The 25822-nt window shown below is 36.8% G+C and overlaps 1 protein-coding gene and 1 pseudogene across 5 annotated transcripts in view; one reads left to right on the top strand and one right to left on the bottom strand.

Annotated features, from left to right (window-relative positions):
- TNPO1 (transportin 1) overlaps window positions 1–25822 on the bottom strand; it is a 98920-nt gene that overhangs the window by 29865 nt on the left and 43233 nt on the right. For all 5 annotated transcript variants that reach the window (XM_012462180.3, XM_012462181.2, XM_064376042.1 and 2 more), the window contains exons 5-11: window positions 22096–22202; window positions 18121–18254; window positions 11085–11166; window positions 8363–8485; window positions 7006–7124; window positions 1643–1703; window positions 925–1093 (exon numbers count right to left, since the gene is read on the bottom strand). In XM_012462180.3, the coding sequence (XP_012317603.1) occupies window positions 925–1093; window positions 1643–1703; window positions 7006–7124; window positions 8363–8485; window positions 11085–11166; window positions 18121–18254; window positions 22096–22202 (795 nt within the window). The remainder of the gene's footprint in view (window positions 1–924; window positions 1094–1642; window positions 1704–7005; window positions 7125–8362; window positions 8486–11084; window positions 11167–18120; window positions 18255–22095; window positions 22203–25822) is intronic.
- LOC105723806 (large ribosomal subunit protein eL33-like) lies at window positions 2178–5425 on the top strand (annotated as a pseudogene).

Here is a 25822-nt window from a genome sequence, read left to right as displayed (position 1 = left end):
GGTTATTTCTCAAAAGGTTAAACATACAGTATGACCCCAGCAATCCTTCTCCTCAATGTATACCCAAGAGAACTGGAAACATGTTGGGCCAGACATGGTGGCTTATGCCTATAATCCTAGCATGGCCAAGGTGGGTGGATCGCTTGAGCCCAACAGTTCAAGACTGGCCTGGGCAACATGGCGAAACTGCCCCTACAAAATAAATAAATAAATAGAAAACAAAAAAATCAGCCAGGTGTACTGGTGCACACCTGTAGTCCCAGGCCACTTGGGAGGCTGAGGTGGGAGGATCACCAGAGCCTGGGGAGATCAAGGCTACAGTGGGCCATGACTGTGCCACCGCACAATTGTGCTAGCCTGGGTGACAGAGACCTGTCTCAAAAAAAAAAAAAAATACATCTACACTCAAAATTGTACATGAGTATTTATAACATCACTACTCAACAGCTACAAAAAGAGAAACACAAATGTCCACCAACCAATGAATGTATAAATAATAGGTGGCATATTACTACAATGAAATATTATTTCACAATACAAGTGAATGAAGTATTAATACATGCTACAATATGAACTGTGAAAACTTTATGCTAAGTGAAAGAAGATGGTCACAAAGGACAATGCACTGTATGACTCCATTTATATGAAATGTTTAGAACAGGCAAACTCAGAGACAGAAAACAGACTAGCAGTTGCCCAGAGCTAGTAAACAATGAGTGCTAATTGTTTACTAGGAGTGACTGCTAATGGGTATAGGTGATGAAAATATTCTACAACTGATTGTGGTAATGATTAAAAACTCTCTGAATATACTAAAAACCAATGAATTGTATACTTTAATGGGTAAATTGTAAAACAGATGAATTATATCCCAATAAAATAGTTACCAAAGTAGGCAACTGTGCTTTTCCCTTTCTGACTTACTTAGATTCCAGTCAGAAACTGTATCATCATCATCAATTTCATCATCATCATCATCTTCCTCTTCAATTCCATCTTCATCATGCTGCTGAGCCACTGTCCTTGATCGGTGAAAACGTGGCCGTATATCCTGTTCACTATCAGGAATCGTTTCGTCTTCTTCAACATCACCCTGTTTTTTTTTTTTAAAGGAAAATTTTGGTGGCTTTCATTAGATGCTAATAATATATACACGAGTAAGAGAAATAGAATATACAGAGATGTGGTCATGCACAGGATTTTACAGTATACTTTCAGAGTGATTAAGAACCACTCCCATGTACAGAACATATTACTTGCAGAGGGGTGAATATACAGACATAACACATCTGTTAGGTTATATGGCCCTTCAGCCACGTAGATGGCCTCATTGGCTGGTATAATCTAAGTATACCTGAATCAAATTCAGAGGAGCATATATAAGAAAATTTTAAAATTAACTCCAAGTAATTAAGGGGAAATTAATGATAACCCTACCAATGTCACCATCTAGTACCAAATTAAGCAAGAATTTATCATTACTCAAACTTATTGCTTCTATCTTTAAACTTGTGAAGCCTATTATGGGTAATAGGAAGTCTATTTATAGGAGATCTATTCTCAATGAATATTTTATTGGCCAAATTCAAAGATGTACTACATAAAAATCATGTTCGCTATTCACCAAAAAAAGCTTCCTTACCTTAAGTAGGATAATATCTATATCTGAGTATTTCATGCCATTCACTAACACAGGAATCAACCTATAAAGAAAGAAATTAATGAAAACAAAGACCTAAAGATCTCAAAAGAATCATTAGTAAGACTTAACCTTATGTGTACTTATAAAACCAGTGAGATAATCAGTGGTAATATTGTCTTTGAATCTATTCAGTGATATATGTCTGCTCTCATTAACTGAAGACATGTTGAGAAAAGGAAGCAGTGAAATATAAAATCCCCTGGATAGGTTTAAGAAATGTTGGCCAGCCAAACTTTCATGCTCAAAGTCCTTCTAAATTCTAAAACAGAACGATTAGTAGTAATTAAACATTATAGCCAGCATAATTCACTAGGTAAGACTTACATAGAACTATAATTTGAAAGCTACAGGCATTCTGCAGGAGAACAAGGTGTATCTAGATCACTAAGAGTTAATCACTGATGATTTTTGTCAACAATTTCAGGGAAATGGTGAGAACAGACATCAGACTATAATATAATGAAGAGTTAACAAGATGCGGGTTACAGAAGTGAAGACGGTAAGTCCCACTTGTTTTAGTTTTTTTTTGAATACAGAAAAAACTGCAGCATGTTTAAAAGTTACGGAAAATAAGGCAACAGAGAGAATTTAAGAGTGAATATTTATCTGGTACGGTGAGGTCTCTGGGGATAAAAAAAAAAAAAAAAAAGTATACTCTACAGACCTTAAATAGAAAATTGGTTAGGAGAGGACAACTCATATGAAAATATTATCTGTAGGCCAGGCGCAGTGGCTCATGCCTGTAATCCTAGCACTTTGGGAGGCAGAGGTGGGTGGATCAGGAGGTCAAGAGATGGATACCGCCCTGGCCAACATGGTGAAATCCCATCTCTACTAAAAACACAAAATTTAGCTGGGCGCTGGGCGTGGCACAGTTCCAGCTAACTCAGGAGAATCCCTTGAACCCAGGAGGTGGAGGGTGCAGTGAGCCAAGATTGCACCACTGCACTCCAGCCTGGTGACAGAGTGAGAACTCTGTCTCTAAAAAAAAAAAAAAGAAAGAAAGAAAAGAAAAGATTATCTGTAAGTTTTTGGGCAAGATAAAGGGTCACCTGCTTTCTTTATAACTGCTCAAAGTGAATTAAGAGAACATCAAAAGAGTAATAAAGGTTTAAAATAGTTGCTCCTGGTAAATAAAAGATAAAAGCTGGTCTGGAACGTGAATTAACAGATCATGAAGGGTCAACTTGTGGTTGAAGACCACAGACTTCTACAGCCAGCATTCCTCCAGGGGAGTGTAACCTTCCCCAAAGGAAAATTTTTGGTGGCTTGGTTAAAAAAAGAGTTCAGAGTTCAATTAGTCTAGAGCAGGGCAGATATACGTTTTGGGTTAGTATAGTTTACTTGTGGCTCTGATGTTTGTCAGATAGAGAGAAAAAGAATCAGATTAGGCCCAGTGCCTAATCATGAGGTCAGGAGTTCAAGACCAGCTTGGCTAACATAGTGAAACCCCGTCTCTACTAAAAACAAAAATTAGCTGGGCATAGTGGCATATGCCTGCAGTCCCAGCTACTCGGGAGGCTGAGGCAGGAGAATCGCTTGAACCCGGAAGGCAGAGACTGTGGTGAGCTAAGATCTCACCACTGTACTCCTTGGGCAACAGAGCAGACTCCATCTCAAAAGAAACGAATCACTTTAAACACAAAGAGGTCAAGGGCCTTGGCATGGGGTGGCAGATGGGCCTAGTAAGGTTTGCAGGAAATAAAGGACTGGCTGGTAAAGCTGGGCAAATAAGAAAAAATAAAGTCAGACAGTAAGATAGCGAAATTAACTGTGACCATGTGGCAATCTAGCATGTGCCTGACGAAGTCTAATCATGTTAGACAAATTATTATTTTTGAACAGGTCTTATTGTGAAAATTTCTCCTGAAGCCCCTATGTAGCCATTAAAAACAAGAGTTTTTTGTTTTTTTTTTTTTTTCTTTTGGAGACAGAGTCTTGCTCTGTCACCCAGGCTGGACTGCAGTGGTGCGATCTTGGCTCACCACAACCTCTGCCACCCGGGTTCAAGTGATTCTCCTGCCTCAGCCTCCCGAGTAGCTGGGACTACAGGCATGTGCCACCATGCCCAGCTAATGTTTTGTATTTTTAGTAGAAATGGGGTTTCACTATGTTGGTCTGGATAATCTTGAACTCCCGAACTCAGGTGATCCATCCACCTCAGCCTCCCAAAGTGCTGGGATTACAGGTGTGAGCCACTGTGCCTAACCAAAAATGAGTTTTTTAATGCACCATCACATAAAGTTAGTAATACAGACAATAAACATTTACTGAAGACTTAAATATGGGCTGAGCATTGGGTTGTTTTACATGAATAATCCACACAACAGCCTTATCAGACATTAATGTACAAGAATAAAGATGGGGAAAAAGCCAAAACATTTTTGTAAAAACAAGAGAAATCAAGAGCTGCTATACCAGATCACAAAATACATTAATGTTCAATAATAAAAATAGCACTAGTTAAAAAAAAATTGTTACATTGGTGCATTTTTTTTTTTCTGAGACAGGGTCTCACTCTGCAGCAGCCTCCACCTCCCAGGTTCAAGCCACTCTCCTTCCTCAGCCACCCAAGTAGCTGGGATTATAGGCATGTGCTACCATGCCCAGCTAATTTTTATATTTTTAGTAGAGATGGGGTTTCACATGCTGCCCAGACTGGTCTTGAACTCCTGAGCTCAGGCAATCTGCCTGCCTTGGGCTCCTAAAGTCCTGGGGTTACAGGCATGAGTCACTGTGCCCAGCCCACACTGATGCTTTCTAAATGAGTGTATATTTATGAGCGATCTTGTAACACATACAATTTTAATTCCTATGGAAACAGTTTTTGCTCATATTATACTAAGCAAGTCTGGTTAATAAGTAGGAAAAACAAGTTATCTTGTCGTGCTTTTTAATCTCAGCATCAGATTAATGTTGATATTCTGCTATCCTGTCAACACACTATCTAAAAAAATAAAAACAGCTGTATTTTATAGATAAAAATGGCTCCCACTGGGTGCAGTGGCTCATGCCTATAATCTCGATGCTTTGAAGGCCATGCAGTGAGAACTGCTTGAGGCCAGAGGATCAAGACCAGCCAGGGCAATACAGTGAAACCTCGTCTAACAGTAGTAGGGAAGACATAAGTCAAGCTCAGTCATGACTGGCTTGAGTTGTTTAATGTTGGCACTAATTAGCACAGTAAAATGGGTGGTGCTAATCTTTTAATTTCCTGCTTATTTTAGGAATATTTGAATTATATTAGTGCAGTGATGGAGTTAGAGTACCCAGGTATAATTCCATATTTTCAGCATTATCTCTAATGTTATACCACAGGTGCTCATTAATAAAATCTCTAAAATGAAGTACCTGCTGCTGAAATTTGGGGACAAATAGCTGGAGCCTACTGGGAACAGGACTTTTAAAGGAAATGTGTCTGGAACGCTGTGGTCCAAGGCTATTTCTGCTGGCTAAAAGCAGGGTCTCCAAAACCAAAGGAAGCACATAGCTCTTCTTAAAATTGAAGATGTTTATGCATGAGATGAAACAGAATTCTCTTTGGGAAAGAGATGTGCTTACGTATATAAAACAAAGAACAATACAGAGACTCCTGGAGGCAAACCAAACAAAACCAGAGTAATGTGGGCCCATGGAAACAGTGGCATGGTTCGTGCCAAATTTCAAAGTAATCTTCCTGCTGAGGCCACTGGACGCAAAGTCGGAATGATTGTGTACCCCTAAGATTTAAACTAATAAAAATCAATAAATAAAAGTGGATTTGTGCTCTTGAAGAAAAACAGAAAATCTCTGTAGTTTTTATAAAAATTAGTATCTATGACTTTTATAATTATATGACCCCACAGAAACCCAAATGTATAATTAAAGTGGCATTACAAAGTAAAGAGAAAAGAAAGAATAACCAATAGATTTCCTAAAGAGAAAAAAATCTGGTCAGTGTATTTGGAGGGTAAGGTTAAGCAAGATATGACAAATGTTGTTCAAAATTTAATTTAATTAAAATTAAAATTAAGCACCACACCTTGCTTAACCTTACCCTCCAAATAAACTGACTGGAATTGTTGCTTTCTTGATGGGGGAAAAAAAACAAAAAACAAAAACAAACAAACCAAAAACTCAGTTGACTATATGAAAATACGAACATTCAAGTACCTTAAACATCTGGGGAAAAAAAAAAAAAACCCTTTAATATTACGAAATGCTAAAATCTTTTTTTTTCCTTTTCCAGATGCCTAAGATTTGAGATATTAAAATTCATGGCTGGCAAAGTTGTGATAGAATAGACATAGTGGGGATATAAAGTCCTACAAATTTCCTAGAGAACTATTTGGAATATTATGAAGAACCATTAAAATTCTCATATTCTTTGACTCTGGGGAAAAAATCACTCCTAGGAATTTGAACAAAAAGAAATAACCTTTTATCGAAAAAGAAAGATGTTCACTCCAGGATTATTTATGAAGAAAAATAAAAGCCAAAACAACCTAAATATTCAATGGCAGAGAACAGTCTCTCCCTCTCTCTACAGGGTATACATACATAATTGTCGTAAATATGGTTATGTATTCCCTGATGGAACAGCATACCTCCACTGAAGTTTTAAAGACTAACGATGTGGAGGAAAGCACACAGTATACAATAACTGAAAAGAACAAACCATTAAATAGTATATTTAAAATTTCAAGCACTAACTATAGGCGAGATGTCTATTAATGTATTATGTATTATTAAATCAAGTTTCTTTTCAAATACCCTGAATATATGCTATTCAGTATATGGTACTTTCACAGAAAAAAACATTAAAAGATGACATCAAAAATACTAACAGTGATGACTCAGGGTGGTGAAAACGCAGAAAATATAAAATTCTCTGCAATTTAGTTTTCTCCCATGAGCTTTATTACTTTAGAAACATGGGCTTAACATTAAGTTAACTAAATTTTATTGCATGACAACTAGTGGGAAATTATTTTCTGGAAAAAAAAACAAAACACCCCCTCACAATAGGGTCTGTGGTTAAACACCAAGGATTGCTAAAAAACAAAAAAACACAAAATACTGTGCCACAAATTATTCAAAATCAATTATAATTTAGAACAAACCATCCTTATATATATATTTTTTTAATTAAAATAGGCAATTGCTTTTTGAAAAAAATCCTTCTCTATCCACAATAAAATGAAGTCTGGCTTCTTTAGAATCTCATTCCCTGATGGCAAGAATGAATTTTATAAGAATACGAAAATGAAGGATCACTTAAGAAATTAAAGAACAAGGCAGCATTTTTAAGAGGGAACACTTACTTAGGAAGATGCCTTACGAGTACATCTTTGCATATTGGCTGTTCAGCTAAAGTTAGCCAAAATTCACAGGCTTCTAAAGCCACATTTTCATCTTGATCTTGAGTCCTCTGTAGCATGTACTAGAAACACAGGATCCTTAATATTAGTCAGTTTAAATCACACAATATCAACTCAGTCCTATTATCAAGCAAGTTTCTGACTTTGTGGTTTTCAACCTAGGCTTTTGAATTTTTAAAAAGTTTCCTAAGTGACTGACTATAAGATACAGTTAAATTTAAAATGTGTGAATTTTAAATTTTAAGTTAAATTTAAAATGTGTGAATTTTAAATTTTGAATTTTAAATTTCACTCAATGAAAAGTGTTCAGTGAATATATCTGTTTCTGTGTAGTTTTTTTAATACCACTGAGATTTTTGAAATATGAATTTTAATCAAATATTAAACCTTCTTAGAAACATAAAAATGAAAATTAAGAACTCCATTATATTATTTCTTAAAATGAAGACTATAACTACTCAAGCTGTCTCTTGTAAAGTATATGAATTTTCACGTTTAAAGTGATATATACATGCTGAAATTATAAAAGTCATTTTTAATTTGGGAAATAGTAGTGACATCTCCTAGTGTGAATATAATTTTAAATTCTCAACAAAATAGATTCCTCATATCCTCTGAACACACCAAGCCAAATTCACTCACGTGATTTCACAATGTACCCGAGACTAGAACCACCAACTAATAGATTGTACACATCCTTTTCCAGACTGAAACATGTCACCTAACAAAATGTGGCCACAGAACAGTATCACAGGCCAACCCGTATTACATGCTATGTCATGTCCTACTCCTTTGCTACTGAATACTGTGGAAGAAAGAACTGTAACATTACAAATTAGGCTCCCCAGTGTGGACAAGCAACTGATAAAATTTCTTCACTTTAGTTAACGCTAAACTTTCAACCAGTCTAGCCTGATGTTTCAAAGAGAAAACAGGCCTATCTTATGCACCTGCATGTTTCCTAAAGTTTTAGCAGGAGTTGCTGCATACCATGAATGCTAGGCTTTTAATAGATCTTAGACTGCATCCTTTAAAAAAGATCCTCCCTTCTCTCTACCATATGGAACTTTGGAAGTGAAAAGGAAGTTCTAGAAAACATACTACTTAAAACACTTCCAAAGCTATACACAATATGTATAATTATACCCAGAAACATGAAAATCCCCATAAAGATAATTTATAATTTTAAGACAATCATAATTACTTTATAGTCCCCTACCCATCCAGTATGTTGTATTTTGTATCTAGTATTTCTTTTAGGGGAAAGATGAGGAAAAAGCCTTTAAATTGCCAGTGTTACCTCAACTATATTATGCATGTGAGGGAGTAGGCGATCCATTCGAACTTCGAGCAACATCACAAGTGCTCGGCACACATTTTTCCGTACCTCTGGTTCTTCATCACCAGCCAATGCAAAGAGATTCTGTTGCGTAAGAAATAATTTTTTTCTAGTTTTAGAAAGGTTTACACACAATCATAAGTAACCTGCAAGTTGGTGACATTTAAATTAACCCTATGAAGATAAGGTACCAAAAACTGACTTGAATTGGCCTACAATATTAGAAGAATTAAATGTGGAATGATAACTGATAAAGATCATAATTTTGATAAAAGATGAAAAGCTAGTCTTTTCTGTGAGATTACAATCAGTTGTGTTTTGAGGAAATTTTTAGTTTTTAAGAAACCATGTCATTAGGACACAGGAGCATTTGTTAGCTCACCCAGATGCAGAAACAAACGACTATTCCCTGACAAGCCTGATTTTTAAGGTGAGAGGTGGTAATAGATTCAAATTCTATAAAAAGGTGATATAGGTTCAATAATCGACAAATATTAATATATACTGATTTTCCAACTTAACCCTAAACTGATGTTGGTCAATAAAAGCAGTAATAAATATTATGCTGTTCCCTACAAGTACGTCTGCAAGGTAGAAATAATGTCTGAATGGACAATAGACTATTTTGTTTAATCTTCAAAACTCTAAGATGTTATTCAATTTTACAAATAAGGAAACTAATAGAAGTTAAGTAACTTGCTAACCACCAGAAAGAAAGAGAAATCCAATGATCAAATGGGACACTGTGTGAAGTATTAATGCAGCATTTAAAAAGTTTTTGTTTCTCCAGTTTCTGCTTCTACATTTGACATTCTCAAAACTATGTAGTTCCTGTTTTAATCATGCATTTCAGAGAAGAGCATTGTTTTCCTAGCAGGCACTGCCATTAACAGTGCATCCTCCATTAAATTTTATTTAAAAATTTCACAGATTTACTCTAGAGAACAGCAACTGGGTTGGGGGTGGAGATATCCAATGTCATCACCTTGCTTTGTCACTTTTGTTACTACTGTCAATGAATATCCAGTTTTGCCAAGGTTATACATTATAGCCATGTACTGGTAACCATAAACTTTTCATCAATATTTAGACTTAGCAGGCATGATACCATGAAAACAACGGCAAGTGAATAAAACTAGTTTACTTATTCACTTGGCAAATTACTACTGAGGGCCTACTATATTTTAGAGGCACTTCTTCCAGAGGTTTACTGTTTTTGTAGGGTGAACAACTGGCTAAATCCTGTAGCACTATTAAATAATAAAGTAATATTAACATATTAATAGTAAAGCAAAATATTTTTAAAATGTTGGAAAATGCTTCTGCCTCACTTGCTGAGTATAGTCCTAAGAAATTTTTATTTTCAGAGAGAATTCAATTTCATTTATTTTAAATTATATTCCCTTATAAAATGCTGGTATGTCTATCACTATCTCCTTTACTAAGCTGTGGAAGAAAAATACTAAAAGGAAACACCAGGATAATTACAACAGAAATACTACTATTAATACTTTTAATAGCTAACATGAAGTGCTTACTTTCTGTGGCAGGCATTGTTCCAATTTACTAATATCAACTAGGTTTGTAACAATCCAACAAGGTAGGTCAATCGTTGGCTCATTTGACAGATGATATGAAGATAACATCAGTTAAATAAAGCATCCAAGGTTACAAAGCTACTAAACTGAGAAGCTGGGATTTGAACACCCATAGTCTACTCCAGACCTCTAATATTATCCACTACATTATACCACCTCTAGACTAGACTGAAAGAAAACACCTTCCCAGCATAAAATTTAGGTATTCCTAGTATCAAGCACAGTGTCTGTTTCATAGTAGGTAGTAGTCAGTAAAACCATTTAAGAAACATTTTGGTTTTAACTTGTAATTGGCTAAAGGATCTTTATGGCTACTACTCTTAGTCTATTGGTAATAGATGCTCAGAAAGAAGCTGGTCAATTTAAGTGATGAGAAAAAAAAGTAATGTGACCCCCCCACACTCTTCCTTATAATTTCCCAACAGTAATATCAGCAGTCTGACCTCTAAAGGACTTTTAAAATTCCATTTGATGAAAATAAAAATGAAGGTGCTTAAGGAACTTTAACAATCCTTCTAATTGTTATCAAGTAGCAGAGATTTTCAAAAGAAATTGTGGTGCTTATGGTTCCTGGCCAGAAAATTATACTCTTTTCTTTCTGCTTTTATCAGAAAGTTCAAAATACCTTTAAAGTCAATTTTTCCTGATGCCTCTAATTTTGCAATGGAAACCAATGGAAAATACTGTCCTTATAGTCTGTGCCTTCAGATTCTACCAAACCAACTTAATCTAACCTCACCAATTTTTCACATTTCAAAAACTGCATTAGCTGAGGGATTTGGTTTCCATATGCAATTTGAACAGTATATTGAAGGACAAATTTTTAAAGTAGTCAAGATACTAAACATCCCCCCACCACCATAATCAATGTTTATATGATACAAGTAGAAAAATTAGTAAAAGTGCTTTTTCAGCTAACAATAATTAGTCTATCTCTATGCAATTTTAATACTATCAGAAATCATTTAATTAAATGTTGAGTTTACAATTATAAATGATTATTGTTTTAAAGCAAAACTGCAGGCAGTTAGCATCACTAACCTTCTCAAAAAAAAGTTGGGGAGGAGGATGAGGATAAGTCTTACCTCAATAAAAGAATCAATGTGCAACATCAGAGCTTGAGTCCTACTGATGATAAACTGATTGACACATGCAACAGCATGAGACCTAGAAACAAAGTTTAAAATTTAACATATGCTCATTGTCTATCTATAGAAAACTGGCAAAATCATTTCTCCATAAATTTATGGTATATCTTTATTAATATACCCACTAAAAAAAGAGTCAAACTTCTGTATCAATAAAGAAAGAATTTGAATGATATATCAAGTCAAAATGCAAGTTGCAGAGCATTAAGTGTTTCTAAGTAACTGAAAAATGTTGGAAAGGACATGTGCAAATTTTTAATAGTGCATATCCCTAAAGAGTGGGAGGTTGGGCAAGGGGTATAAATTTTTTTTTTTTTTAAGATACCTACAGATTTAAAAATAATGGGTAACCATTCCTTTTGAAACTAAAAATGGAGAATAGTCCGTGTGTTCTGGCATATACAATTCAATTGTTGAGCAGTTCTTATTGGCACCACCTTTAAAAATTTACTCTTAATCCAATCATTTCTCACTGCCTCACTTCTCTCATTCAAGCCATGATCTCTCATCTCTTACCAGGGTGACTGAAATAGGCTGTAATTGGTTTCCTGACTTCCACTGTGCCAAAAGCCACTACAACCTGTTTGACACACACAGACCATACTACACCCTCATTCAGATTGCTACAATAAAACAAAAGGCCGACAGAAATATTTTAAGCTTCATGGGCCACATTAAGACCTTGTCATTTTTTTCCTCTCTTAATTATAACCACTTAAATTTAAAAATCCTTTCCTTGCAGGTCACCGGTGGGCTAAATCTGGCTCTCTGGGGCATAGTTTGCTGACCATTTGCCTAGATATTCCTTTATACTGTGGCTCCTCCCTTACCCCCTAACTTCAATTCCTATTCGCTGCTACAGCCCAGTTTCTTTCTTCTGTCACTCTAAAAGACTGATTCCTAATTCTAGAGCCTTCTCACTTGCTGTTCTCTGTCTTAAACATTCTTCACCATCTTTTATAGACTCACTTCCTTATTTTGTTCAGTTTGCACAAATGTTTCCTTTACAGAGAACCATTTATATAAAATATCTCCAAATCAGTCTATCCGTGATCTCATTATTTTTCCATTGCACTTATCACTGTATGAAATTATATTACTTATTCACTGTCTGTCCTGTCTCCTTTTCTGAAACATAACCCCATGAGAACCTTTCTTTGTCTTAACCACTGTACCAAAAACACAGTTGTTTTTTGGTTCTGCAGTTATAGCAAAGCACATAAACATTTACTAACATAACATTAAGTGAAAAAAGCGTACTATGGGGAGCTCAACCACTTAAATGTGCAGCACAGGATAAGCTGCCTATCCTTTAACGTCTGTTTTTCTCATTCTATAAAAATACTACTGGTTGGGAGCAGTGGCTCAAGCCTATAATCCTAGCACTTTGGGAGGCCGAGGCAGGCAGATCACCTGAAGTCTGGAGTTTAAGACCAGCCTGGCCAACACGGTGAAATCCTGCCTCTAGAAATTTTCCTATCACCAATCTCCGGAGGCACCTACTACTAGCATTCCCCAAATAATTTTTAGAAACTTAGCAACACTTAGAAATTATTTACATTTTAAATTAAAAGAAACAGTTTGACATGCTTTCTTTAGAAGTTCCTTTAATACAGTTTCTATACATCAGGAATGAAGTTAAAAATGACAAAATGTAACTTAAATGCTACCATTTATAATAGTATCAGAAGACCAAGTGCCTGGGAATACATTTAATATAATGTGTTTAAGACCTCTAAAAAGAAAAGTATAAAACTTTATTAAGAACTGTAATCCCAGCACCCTGGGAGGCTGAGGTAGGCAGATCAGCTGAGATCAGGAGTTCGAGATCAGGCTGGCCAACGTGGCGAAACCCTGCCTCTACAAAAAAATACAAAAAAATTAGCTGGGCATGATGGCACGCACCTGTCATCCCAGCTACCTGAGAGGTGGAGGTTGCAGTGAGCCGAGATAGTGCCACTGCACTCCAGCCTGGGCAACAGAGTGAGAATGTCTCAAAAACGAAACAAAACAAAAAAGAAGCAAGTAGGCCAGGCATGGTAGCTCATGACTGTAACCCCAGCACTTTGGGAGGCCAAGGTGGGCAGATCACTTGAGGTCAGGAGTTTGAGACCAGCCTGACCAACATGGTGAGACTCCATCTCTACTAAAAACACAAAAATTAGCTGGGCGTGATGGCTTGAACCTGGGAGACAAAGGTTGCAATGAGCTGAGATTGTGCCACTGCACTCCCCAGCCTGGGTGACAGCAAGACTCCATCTCAAAATAAATAAATACAAACAATCGGCTGGGCATGATGGCTCATGCCTGTAATCCCAGCACTTTGGAAGGCCAAGGTGGGCAGATCATCTGAGGTCAGGAGTTCGAAACCAGCCTAGCTAACATGGTGAAACCCCATCTCTACTAAAAATAAAAAAATTAGCTGGGCATGGTGGCGGGCGCCTGTAATTTCAGCTACTTGGAAGGTTGAGGCATGAGAATCACTTGAAGCCAGGAGGCAGTGGTTGCAGTTAGCAGGGATCATGCCATTGCACTCCAGCCTGGGAGACAAGAGTGAAACTCCATCTCAAAAATAAATAAATAAATAAATAAAAGCAATTAGTATTGTGAAAATGACCTATTTCTCCCAAATTGATCTATAGATTTAACGTTATTCCAATGTAAATTCCAACAAGGTTTTTCATAAACCTTGACAATTTTAGAATTTATAAGGAAAAGAAAAGGCATTCCTCCTGTAAGCTCTAAGTATCATTTCCCAATAAAAGGAATCAGATCTAGGCTAGAACCATAGATGACAAACTTGGAATGCTGTGGATATCTCTCTATATAAAAATAAAACTTCCGTGTATTGATTTCTGGTGATCAAAGGCTGTAACAATGGCAGAATAATTACTTGTGTCACATCTTCATAATCAGTATCAATTTCTTAATTAGATATGTCTGATACCATATAAATGGCATTTGTTTCTTTTTTTTTTTTTTGAGACAGAGTTTCACTCTTGTTACCCAGGCTCGAGTGCCATGGCGCGATCTCGGTTCACCGCAGCCTCCGCCTCCTGGGTTCAGGCAATTCTCCTGCCTCAGCCTCCCGAGTAGCTGGGATTACAGGCACGCACCACCGTGCCCAGCTAATTTTTTGTATTTTTAGTAGAGATGGGGTTTCACCATGTTGACCAGGATGGTCTCGATCTCTTGACCTCGTGATCCACCCGCCTCGGCCTCCCAAAGTGCTGGGATTACAGGCGTGAGTCACGGCGCCCGGCCCCAAATGGCATTTGTTTCTAAAAAATGATTTTTTTTCCCAATATGATCTCTTCCTCATAGATTATAAGAAAATATTCCCACTAGAAACATCTGAGGTTATTTAGTAAGCCCAGGGTCATTCTGCTAAGTGAAGTATATTTTCAATTCTAATTTCTCATCCTGGAAGTCTGCTATTTCAGGTCAAATTCTGATTTTTAGCCTTTCTTCAACACATATTTTTATAAGGTAAAACTCTTTAAAGAAGATGTATTTATTTATTTGAGATGGAGTCTCACTCTGTCACCCAGGCTAGAGTGCAGTGGTGTGATCTCGGCTCAGTGCAACCGCCACCTCCCAGGTTCAAGTGATTCTCCTGCCTCAGCCTCCTGAGTAGTTGCAATTATAGGCACATGCCACCATGCCTGGCGAATTTTTGTATTTTTAGTAGAGACAGGGTTTTGCCATGTTGTCCAGGCTGGTCTCAAACTCCTGACCTCAGGGGATCCACTCGCCTTGACCTCCTAAAGTGCAGGGATTACAGGTATGAGCCACTGTGACCTGCTGTTTATGATTATTTTAAAAGTTCTGTCAATTTTATACATTGTAAAACTGTAGGCCTTATTTTCATTCCATTCTGGGACAGAATACAAATTTACCTTTATAAATAAGAGCAGCATTACCCAAAATTTTAAAGTTGAAATATCCCAGAACACAATTAAAAATATGGAAAAATTATCTTCATAGAGTTTGAACTGTTTGTACAACCCTTTCCTTACTGTGTAGAAATTCATTGCAGTATGTTATAAACTTTAAGTAATTGCAATTTGTTTTAAAAAAACAGCCTCAAACTCTCCAAGTATTGCTCTGAGACATAACAGAATTCAATTTGAAGTTTTAGTCATAAAACAGCAATGGAATAAAATAAAGGGCCCATTAATAGACCTATGCACATATATAACTATGCATATAACAGAGGTGACATTTAAAATGTATGGGGAAAAGGAAGGAACTATAAAATAAATGCGACAAGAAAAAGTTAACCTAAATGGAAAAGACAGAATGTTTCCCTATCTCGTAACACGCACCCACAGATGCCAGATATATTAAGCTCTTAAATGTCAAAAAGCCCTTAACATTTTAAACTCTTAGTAAAGACAAAAAGGGGGAAGATATTATCTACACACATAACTGATAAAGAATGAGAATTCCTGTAAATCAATGGAATACAAATAACCTAGTGGAAAAAAGTACAGAAGATAAGAACAAGATAAAGGCAATAAACATACAAGATGCTCAACATCATTAATGATAGCAAAGAGTATTATCAAGACCATAATGAAACATCAAATATATATTTGATTGGCAACACTTAAAATGTATAAATGGTGCGACTTCTTAGAAAAACAGTTTGGTATTACTTCCTTGAGGAGCTGCCCTGCCTGTGTCCCAGAAATTTCTTTCCTAGATTTTATATCTCTATTTAAGATAACTCTTACGGGATGGACAGAGGAGACAAGTATACAAGTGTTTTCAGCAGCACTACTGAAAACCTAGAGGCCACCCATAGGCCTTGGGGAAAAGTACATAAATAAGCTGTCTAATCGTCATGCAATGGAATATTATATAGGAGTCAAAATGAGCTATAGTGATTCAGTACAGATGAATCTTAACAACATTAAAGTTGCCTACAACTACATTCAGTACTGTGCAGTTCTTATAATGCTAAAAACAGAGGTATTGCATACCCTTTGCAGATGCATGTAATAAAATTATCTAACAAGAAATGTAAGGGAAGTATGAAGTTGGGATTTAGATGTAGGCTGTCGTCAAGGTCTTCATTTTGTTTCAAGTGGTGGATCTGAGTGCTTATGTTATTAAAAATAACTAATATATAACTAAAGGCTAAATACAAGTAGGCCATGATGAGAATGTCATCAACTAAGAATGATCATTCAATTCTGTGTGCCTCAAGTCTGATAAAATGGTTATTTTTAAATTGTTTAGTCATTGCCTATAGAACTAGGCAATAGAGTATAGTTTCCTATATCCTAATTCTATATTCTTGAAGTCCAACAGTTATGTTGAGAGGGAAGAACACTTAAGAGTACACAGTAAATGCCAGTTAAACTACATTAATAAGGTACTAAATAATAATGTAGAATAAGATAACATAAAGATGAATGATATGTTTAGTATATATTTATAGTAGATATTTACCCAAATATACATTAAAAAGAAAAATGCTAAGAGTATGTACAACAGACTCTCAGGTGGGTATTAATCAGCATTCACTGAATGGAATTTTTTTTTTTTTTTGTAGACAGGGTCTTATTCCATCACTCAGGCTAGAGCACAGTGGCTCACTGCAGCCTTGAATTCCTGGGTTCAAGTGATTCTCCCACTTGAGCCTTCAAGTCCTAGCTTGAGCTAGCACTACAGGCACACACACCACTACTCTCAGTTAATTTTTTAACTTATTTTTTGTAGAGACAGGGTCTTGCTGTGTTGCCCAGGCTGGTCTCTAACTCCTGTCCTCAAGCAATCCTCCTGCCTTAGCATCCCAAAGCGCTATGATTTTAGGCGAAATACTTCTGAACCGCTCAACTTTACCTAATGTTTTAATCAAATTACCATCTACAAAATAAAAATCATGAAAAAATATTTATTAATATTTAATTACCAGCAATTGGTAATTCTGTATCAATTACCAGAAATAAGGTTTTTGGATTTTTTCTTTTTTTTTTTTTTTTTGAGACAAGGTCTTGATGTTACCCAGGCTGGAGTGCAGTGGCACCATCTTGGCTCACTGCAATCTCCTCCTCTCAGGCTTAAGCAATCTTCCCACCCCAGTCCTCCAAGTAGCTGGGATCACAGGTTCGTTCTACCATGTCCAGCTAATTTTTATATTTTTTTGTACAGATGGAGTTTCACCACATTGCCCAGGCTGAGATCAAGCAATCCGCCCACCTGGGCCTCCCAAAGTGTTGGGTTTACAGGCATGAGCCACCAGGCCCAGCTGTTTTTTCAGCTACTGAGAATCGGTCACAAAAAGTGAAGTATGTATATTACCACATTTTCATTATCTCAGTTAAAATGTTAAAAAGGGGAGACTTCCTGGAAACATGAACTCCTATCTAGTTAACTATGCCAGGAATAACAACATTATTTTAACGTTATAATAATGGAAAACCAAATACCTACATGTTCTCACTTTTAAGTGGGAGATAAACATGGGGTACACATTGACGTAAAGAAGGTAACAATAGACACTGGGGAATATAAGAAGTGGCAGGGAGAGGGCCAAAGTACCTAATGGGCACTATGCTTACCACCTCGGTGATGGATTCATTTGTTCTCTAAACCCTGAGCATCACACAATACCCCTTTGTAACAAACCTGCGCATGTTTACTGATTCTAAAATCAAAGCTGAAAAAAAAAATCACAACTAATCCAGGCCTTAAATAAAAGAAGTTAGAAGATGCCTGTTAACTATCATGAATATAATTAACCACTCTAAAAGGCAGAAAACTTTTATCACGTTTAACGAAAATTTCCTCATGAAGAGTCAACATTTCACAAGTTTTGTTATTAGTCAATTTCAATTACATAGTTCACCTCTGTGGAACATCCAGTATCTTTTGCTAATCTCAAAAATACCAGATAATGAAAAATAAGGTAATGGTCAGGTTTATATCAGAGTTAATGAAGTAATACTGGCAATATAAGTACCTTATTTTTGGACTACTGTGCTTGAAGAACTGTAAAAATTTGGGAATCATGATGTTGAGAGGACGATCTAAAACATCACTATCTAAAATCTCAGCTGAATCTTCACAAATCTTCTGAAGGGCGCCAAATGCTCCCTGTAACAAACACATTTAAATTGTTAGAATTTGTTAAAAACGAAGCCATTTAAAAAGAAACTGAAGAATGCTGACTAATTTGTATGGATTAATGTTCTCAGTCCACATAAAATTCCTTCTAAAATCCATAAATTTAATCATTCAAATTTTTTGTGTGTAAGACGGAGTCTTGCTCTGTCGCCCAGGGTGGAGGGCAGCGGTGCAATCTCGGGTCACTGCAACCTCAGCCTCCTGGGTTCAAGTGATTCTCCTGCCTTCGCCTCCCAAGTAGCTGGGATTACAGGTGCGCACCGCTGTACCCAGCTAGTTTTTGTATTTTTAGTAGAGATGGGGTTTTACCATTTCGGCCAGGCTGGTCTCAAACTCCAGACCTCAGCTAATCTGCCTGCCTCGGCCTCCCAACATGCTGGGATTACAGGCGTGAGCCACCAAGCCCACCCTGACATTCAGTTTTAAAACAAATTATTATACCACCAAGTATGTAAAATCTCAGTTAAAATACAAGGGTACATTTTAGTTTTAGTATTAAATGACTTAGAAGTGAAGGATATTTCGGTTGGCAGGGATTAAATACCAGTTTGTTGAAATTAAATATAAAACTCTACATTTATACAGAAGAGTATTTAAACACTGTAATACTTTTCTTTTTGAAGCACAGAGAGGTCATTAATACCATTAAAAAGTTACTTAGGCTGGGCATGGTGGCTCAAGCCTGTAATTCCAGCACTTTGGGAAGCTGAGGTGGGTGGGTGTACCACCAGAGGTGGAGAGTCAGAGACCAGCCAGGCCAACATGGCAAGATGGCAGTTTAAAAACACAAAAATTCGCTGGGCATGGTGGCACATGCCTGTAATCCCAGCTACTCCAGAGGCTGAGGCATGAGAATCTCTTGAACCCAGGAGGCAGAGGTTGCAGTGAGCAGAGATGGGGCCACTGCACTCCAGCCTGGGTGACAGAGCTAAACTGTGTCTCAAAAAAAAAAAAAAAAAAGTTATTCATGGGGTAACTGGTGACAAAATCTGTTGCAAGGGCAGGCAACACAAATCGGTAACCATTTCCTATAACCATTTTAATACTAAAGGAAATAATCCAGAGCCTTTGTACATAACATGTAACCTACTCAAACACCTACTTTACTGTTTATATTATATAATTCCATCACTAGCAATTTGGTGCTTATTCTCCATAGTACAGTTTTAAAGTGTTCAACAGAAGGTAAAATCCTTTAAGGAAATTACCCAACATCCTTTTAGACTTTATAATGTCTTAAAAATATTAAATCTGAAAATATTTTTAAGTCTAAAATTTAATCAATATATTAAATTTCAGTCTTCAATTTAATATGCATTAAACATCAGAAACTTTGTCACGTGAAACTAGTCATAATCAAGTTTTTTTTGGAAAAAGAAAAAAAGCTTTACTTCTGAAAGCCTATTAAACAAATTAAATGTAAACCTGTTATCCATGTGGCAACTAAAAATTTCAAGTAAGAATATTTAGCAATCACTCCATACAAACATCTGGAAAACCACTATCTCTAGTTCAGATGGATGGGAGCACTGTTTATTTACAGTATGAATTCTATGTAGTATACAGTAGCTCAACAATTTCACAATTACTGCAGTTTAAATTTTTTATTCTTGGAAAGTGCTTAAAATTTTGATCTTCTTTTATGTTATTACCATCATATCAAAGCACTATTTAAATGCAATCAACTCTCCCATGATGACTTATTTAGCTTTTCTATAATCTTATCAGTGTATTTCCAAAGCATTTTCTTTTTTTTTTTGAGATGGACTCTTGCTCTGTCGCCCAGGCTGGGATGCAGTGGCCCAATCTCGGCCAACTGCAACCTCTGCCTCCTGGGTTAAAGTGATTCTCCTTGCCTCAGCCTCCTGAGTAGCTGAGATTATAGGCACATGACACCACACCTAGCTAATTTTTATATTTTAGTAGAGATGGGGATTCACCACGTTGGTCAGGTTTGTCTCAAACTCCTGGCCTCAAATGATCTGCCCACCTCAACCTCCCAAAGTGCTGGGATTAGAGGTGTGAGCCACCACACCTGGCCCTAAAGCATTTTTATGTACATGAGAACTAAGCATTTTTCTTTTCCTTTTAGGGAGGGAGAAAAGTGGCTTTAAGCACTAATTTAGCTAACTCTCCCTCTCCCTATCTTCTCTCCCTATTTCCCTTTCACCAAGATAGGTCAGGCAGCTAACTGCCATGTCCTAATACCACCTTATGTGTGGCTAGGTGTATTTTTTTCTGGAGTTGAGTCTTGCTCTGATGCCCAGGCTGGAGTGCAATGGTGCAATCTTGCCTCACTGCAGCCTCTACCTCCTAGGTTCACGCCATTCTCCCACCTCAGCCTCCCAAATAGTTGGAACCATAGGCACAGACCACCATACCTGGCTAATTTTTTGTAACAGTGTTTCATCATGTTGCCCAGGCTGGTCTTGAACTCATGCAATCCATCCACGTAGGCCTTGGGATTACAGGTGTGAGCCACCATGCCCAGTTGGTTTTTTTTTTCCCTTTTAGGTTAGGTTATTCCTGTGGTTTGTTGTTGTTGATAGGCTATTCCTGTGCCTGCCCTGCCTTTAACCTCTGCTCTTTGAGAGGCAGAGGATTCACTGTTTATGGAGTCAAAACACCGAATATGGTTTCCACATAAAATAGATTTCTACCCAAACTGGAAGGCTGCTACCACAAGAGATACTTACAGTAACCATTAACCATGAGAAATCATTCTCTTTCCCCAAATGAAAAGGATTAGTGATCTAATAAGTGGCAAAACCCCCTCACAAGTCAGAGTTAACGTATGATTAAAACTAAGACAATGGCCCAGTGCAGTGGCTCACATCTGTAATCCTAATACTTTGGGAGGCTGAGGCAGGTGGATCATTTGAGGTCAGAGGTTCGAGACCAGCCTGACCAATATGGCAAAACCCTGTCTCTACTAAAAATACAAAAAAAATTAGCAAGTCTTGGTGGCTCAGCTACTCGGGAGGCTGAGGTAGAAGAATCGCTTGATTCCGGGAGGCAGAGGTTGCAGTTAGCCGAGATTGCACCACTGCATTCCAGCCTGGGCAACAGAGGGAGACCTTGTTACAAACAAAAAACGAAGACAAATTTAGTGAAGTGCAGTGGCTCATGCCTGTAATCGCAGCACTTTGGGAGCTGAGGCTGGAGGACTGCTTGAGCTCAGGACCTCGGGGTCAGCCTGAACAGTGAGACCCCACCTCTACCAAATAAAAAAAGAAGAAATTAGTCTGGCCTGGTAGCACCTGCCTGTAGTCTCTGCTACTTGGAAGGCTGATGTAGGAGGACCGCTTGAGCCCAGGAGGTTGAGGCTACAGTGAGCTATGATGGTGCCACTGCACTCCAGCCTGGGTGACAAGAGTGAGACTCTGTCTCAAAAAACAAAGCAACAACAAAAACAAAAGTTCAGCATCCCTTAGATATCTCACATAATAAGAGGCATAAAAACAATTTAGAACAGCTAAAAGAATACTCATGGTCCAGGAGGTAAAGTTCAGTTGGTCTTTAACTGATTAAGCGTGACAAAAACTGTTTATAACATACATATACATCTAAGAATAATTTTAGAACAGAAAAATAAGATACCTCCTTCTGTGAAATATAGTAAAGAGGTTTATAATGTAATAGTTTTTATAGAAAAATAAATGATTTACAAATGCAAAATAACACAAAGGTAACTCTAAGTTTTGAGAAGCCATATGTTCCAGAGGTATTATTTTTCCCAAAAGCTGCTAATATACAACATGACAAGAAAAATAGAAAAAAACTCAATTACATATGAAGCAAATATCCTTACCTCACAGGTGTTGTAATCTTCAGAATCCAACAGGCTACAGAGTTTTGGTAAGAGGTCAGGCCAATTCTGCAATTCTCCCTTGGAGGCTATAGTTGTGATCAAAATTCCTTGAACAAAAACACACTTCTTTAGGAAATCCAATAGCATTGTTAGGTATTCCCATGTGAACAACCGTGTACACACACACTTTTGAATGTCTCAAGCCTAAAGCTTCCAAACTATGCAAATAATAACATTTGGCTAGGCATGGTAGCTCACACCTGTAATCCTAGCATTCTAGGACGCCAAGATGGGCAGATCTCTTGAGCCCAGGAATTCCAGACCAGCCTGGGCAACATGGTGAAACCCTGTCTCTACTAAAAATACAAGAAAATCAGCTGGGTGTGATGGTGTGTGTGTGTGATCCCAGCTATTCAGGAGGCTGAGGTGAGAGGATCACTTGAGCCTAGGAAGTCGAGGCTGCAGTGAGCCATGATTGTGAAAACGCACTCCAGCCAGGGCAGAGTGAGACCCTGTCTCAGTAACAACACTCACCAAAAACACCCATATCACCTTTGCATATCTTTTGGTGGGGGGGAACACACATAAACCAGATCTGTTTCTAATACTGTTTTTCAACATTTCACTCTCTAAGGTTTTTTATTTTGAGTTAAATTTACCAAGACTGCAATGTCCTTTTTTGCCATAGTATCAAGAATAGCTCCACCAATTCAAATTAATTCTAAGTCATCCATACAAAAGAGCAGAAAGAAAATATGCCAAAATGTTAGCAGCACTTAAACACTGTGTGATGAACTTATGAGTCTGTTAGGTTCAAATACAAGATACATTAAGAAGCCAAAAATAGCTCCCTGACTTAATCTGGAATCAGAGCCAAGGATCATGGCAGGAAAAACTAAAGTAGATGAGCATCATTTGAGAATAATCCTACATGTTTCACTGTTTACAACACTCTCCCTCATGTAAGCAGGCTACACACTCCTACAACAGTTTCCACTTACTCGATCAAGAATGAATTGCCAGAAAGGTGATCTTAGAGGCTGGGTGGCCCATGCTTACTGATCATGTTGTGACTAAACAGATGATCTCAACTGTGTTGTGCAGCTGAGTTGTGATAGTCAATTGATTATGCAAATACACAAAAATGTAAGAAAAGTTTTGTGTTAACATTTTTCTGTCTCAGTAAATATATTAGTGATATAAAATGCTTAGTGATTAGGGATCTTTTAGTGCCAGAAGAGTATAAACTCTGACAATAGGCAAATTATATGCACTCTAAGCTGCAAATATGAGTATGCAAAAATGAAAGAAGAAAACTCTTCATACGGTTATTTTGAAAATTCAATTAGATATATACAAAATGCCTGGCATCTAGTAAACACTCAATGACTATTACTGAACAGTACACATCACTGTGTGTATAAATTTTCTACCTTTTGAGAAGGTTGTTCCCAATGATAAATAACTTAAAAAAAAATCTAGAAAGTAAAGCTCCTGGCAAATTTATTCCCCACGCACATGAATTAAGGTACTGATAGCGTTTTCAAGATATAGCCCTTACAATAAAATAGCCTTCCAGTAAGATCCAAAAGCAGCAAGACCTGTCCTTCCTGCAAATTAGCCTTTCCTAAAGTTACAAGAACTAAGGGAATGAGAAAGATCTGGATCTGCCTAAAAGAAACCAAGCAAAACTTAAGAAAGACTGTGAACAAGCAATAAATAACAAAAATTAAACCCAATCTACAACTTGGTACTAACAAACTGCTGACATTCATTACTTCTGCTAGCAGAACACTAAAGAATGTTGATAGAATAACAAACTTATTTGGACCCATAATCTCATCCATATATAAGAAGCATCTAATACCTAGCATAGCTGCAAAAAGTGAGAAGTGACAAATATTTCTCAGTATTTAAACAATATGGGAATGAAATCAGTATGCTTGACAACACCTAGTAAAATCTTAAATGTTTAAACACACTTTGACCTAATAATGTCACTTACACAAATTAACTCCATAGAAATTTTCCCTCAGGTGTACAAACGTACACAAGAAGATATTCCTTGAAATAATAAAATTACAAACTGCATACTCTCTAAATAAGAGGAACATCTTTACTTTCATCTAATGAATTACCACACAGTCATTAAGATGTGGTCCCTTCCAAATAGACTTCCTTGATAAGATTCCCAATACGTATTGTTAAGGTTAATAAAATTTTTAAAAGCCAAAGCTGCAAGTCTATTTTTATAATCAGTAATCTTTAAATTAAAATATTTAAGTATTGTAAATATTAATAGGTGCTAAGAAATATAAAAATACCACATGGTCCTTGCCCTTAAGGAGCTCAGTTAGGCCTTCCCTGACCCCAACATGTGGCATAGTCTGGAGACATTTTTGGTTGTTACAACAGGGTATGTGGCTGCTACTGATATCCAGTGGGTAGAAGTCAAGGGTGCTGAGATTAATATCCTACAGTGCACAGACAAAATAGCCCAACAACAAAGGATTATCCAGTCCAAAATGTCAAGTGCTGAGGTTGGAAACCTCTGGTCTAGAGGAACAGAGTCCTATATCCAACTGATAATGTTGAGTCAGGTACTTGTACTGCTATACATGTATCAAGAATTTTCTGTGAAGGTTAATAAGTGATGAAGAGTCTGCTGCCAATTCCTAGAGACTTCAGAAATCCACAAAAATTATTTCACTCACAAAATATTTTCCTAGAAGTGTTTTAAATATTTTTCTCATGTAAACTAAGACTAAGAAATTTAGGTGATTAAAAAAAAAAAAAACTTCCCAGATTTGCTGGAAAACACCAATGTGTTTAAATAAGCTCATCAATTTTCCTGAAGCAAAACAAAATTATAAAATTAAAACCTTAGAGTCTTAATGCTGGTACCCCTAAAATAATTTCACCCATCTTTGGGAAGAATCTGTCAATCATACTTTTCACTACCTTCACTAATACATATCAAAAAGCAGGGGAGGACGGGGGTATGAAGGGAGAAGGGACAAAAATGAACTCTCATTTTTAACTAACTTATTTCAAGCTGAGAGCTGTTTTATCTAGTTAATATTACAGACTTTTTTAAAATAGAAAATTTCACATATATATAAAAATAGAGAAGTAAAATGAACTAAATGTATCCATTAACTACCTTCAACAATCATTAGTACATATTGAATTTGAATTTTGTTTCATCCACAATTCTACCCACAACCACCTTTACATTCCTAATTGCTTTAGCATATCTCAGACATCATGTTATTTGAATATATACTGCAGCTATGTTTGAAGCGCCTTTATTTGTAGTAAAGCAGAGTAAAGCAACTAAAAAAAAGCTGTTTCTATACTGAAAACTTCAGTGATCCCTCACAATTAGAATGCTTAAATATCTCTCAACATAAACAAACTAAAATGAAAGACCTTTTCTATTCTACTAATACACAATAAGAAATAAAAATTATGCCCACATAGTCAACTTCACCAGTCTCTGTTTTAAAATATGTCAGAAGATACCTAACTGTTTTAATAATTCCCAAGATAAAGTCAGCTCCTAAACATGTTCAAAAACCTTATGGAAGGTGAAAGTACTCATTGGGAAATAAAACCAATTATTCTCTCCCCAATACTATTACTTCAATCTTTCTGATTTAAAGACACAAAGTATTGTAGTTTGGACCAATGGTACTTAAAAATAGATTTATAATGAAATATAGTT

This window comes from Aotus nancymaae, unplaced genomic scaffold (assembly GCF_030222135.1).
Source record: "Aotus nancymaae isolate 86718 unplaced genomic scaffold, 86718_ANA_hifiasm-v0.15.2.pri h1tg000014l, whole genome shotgun sequence".
In the NCBI taxonomy this organism is placed as follows: domain Eukaryota; kingdom Metazoa; phylum Chordata; class Mammalia; order Primates; family Aotidae; genus Aotus; species Aotus nancymaae.
The sequence above is the reverse complement of the archived record's forward strand: the minus strand, read 5'-3'. Positions and strand labels throughout refer to the sequence as shown.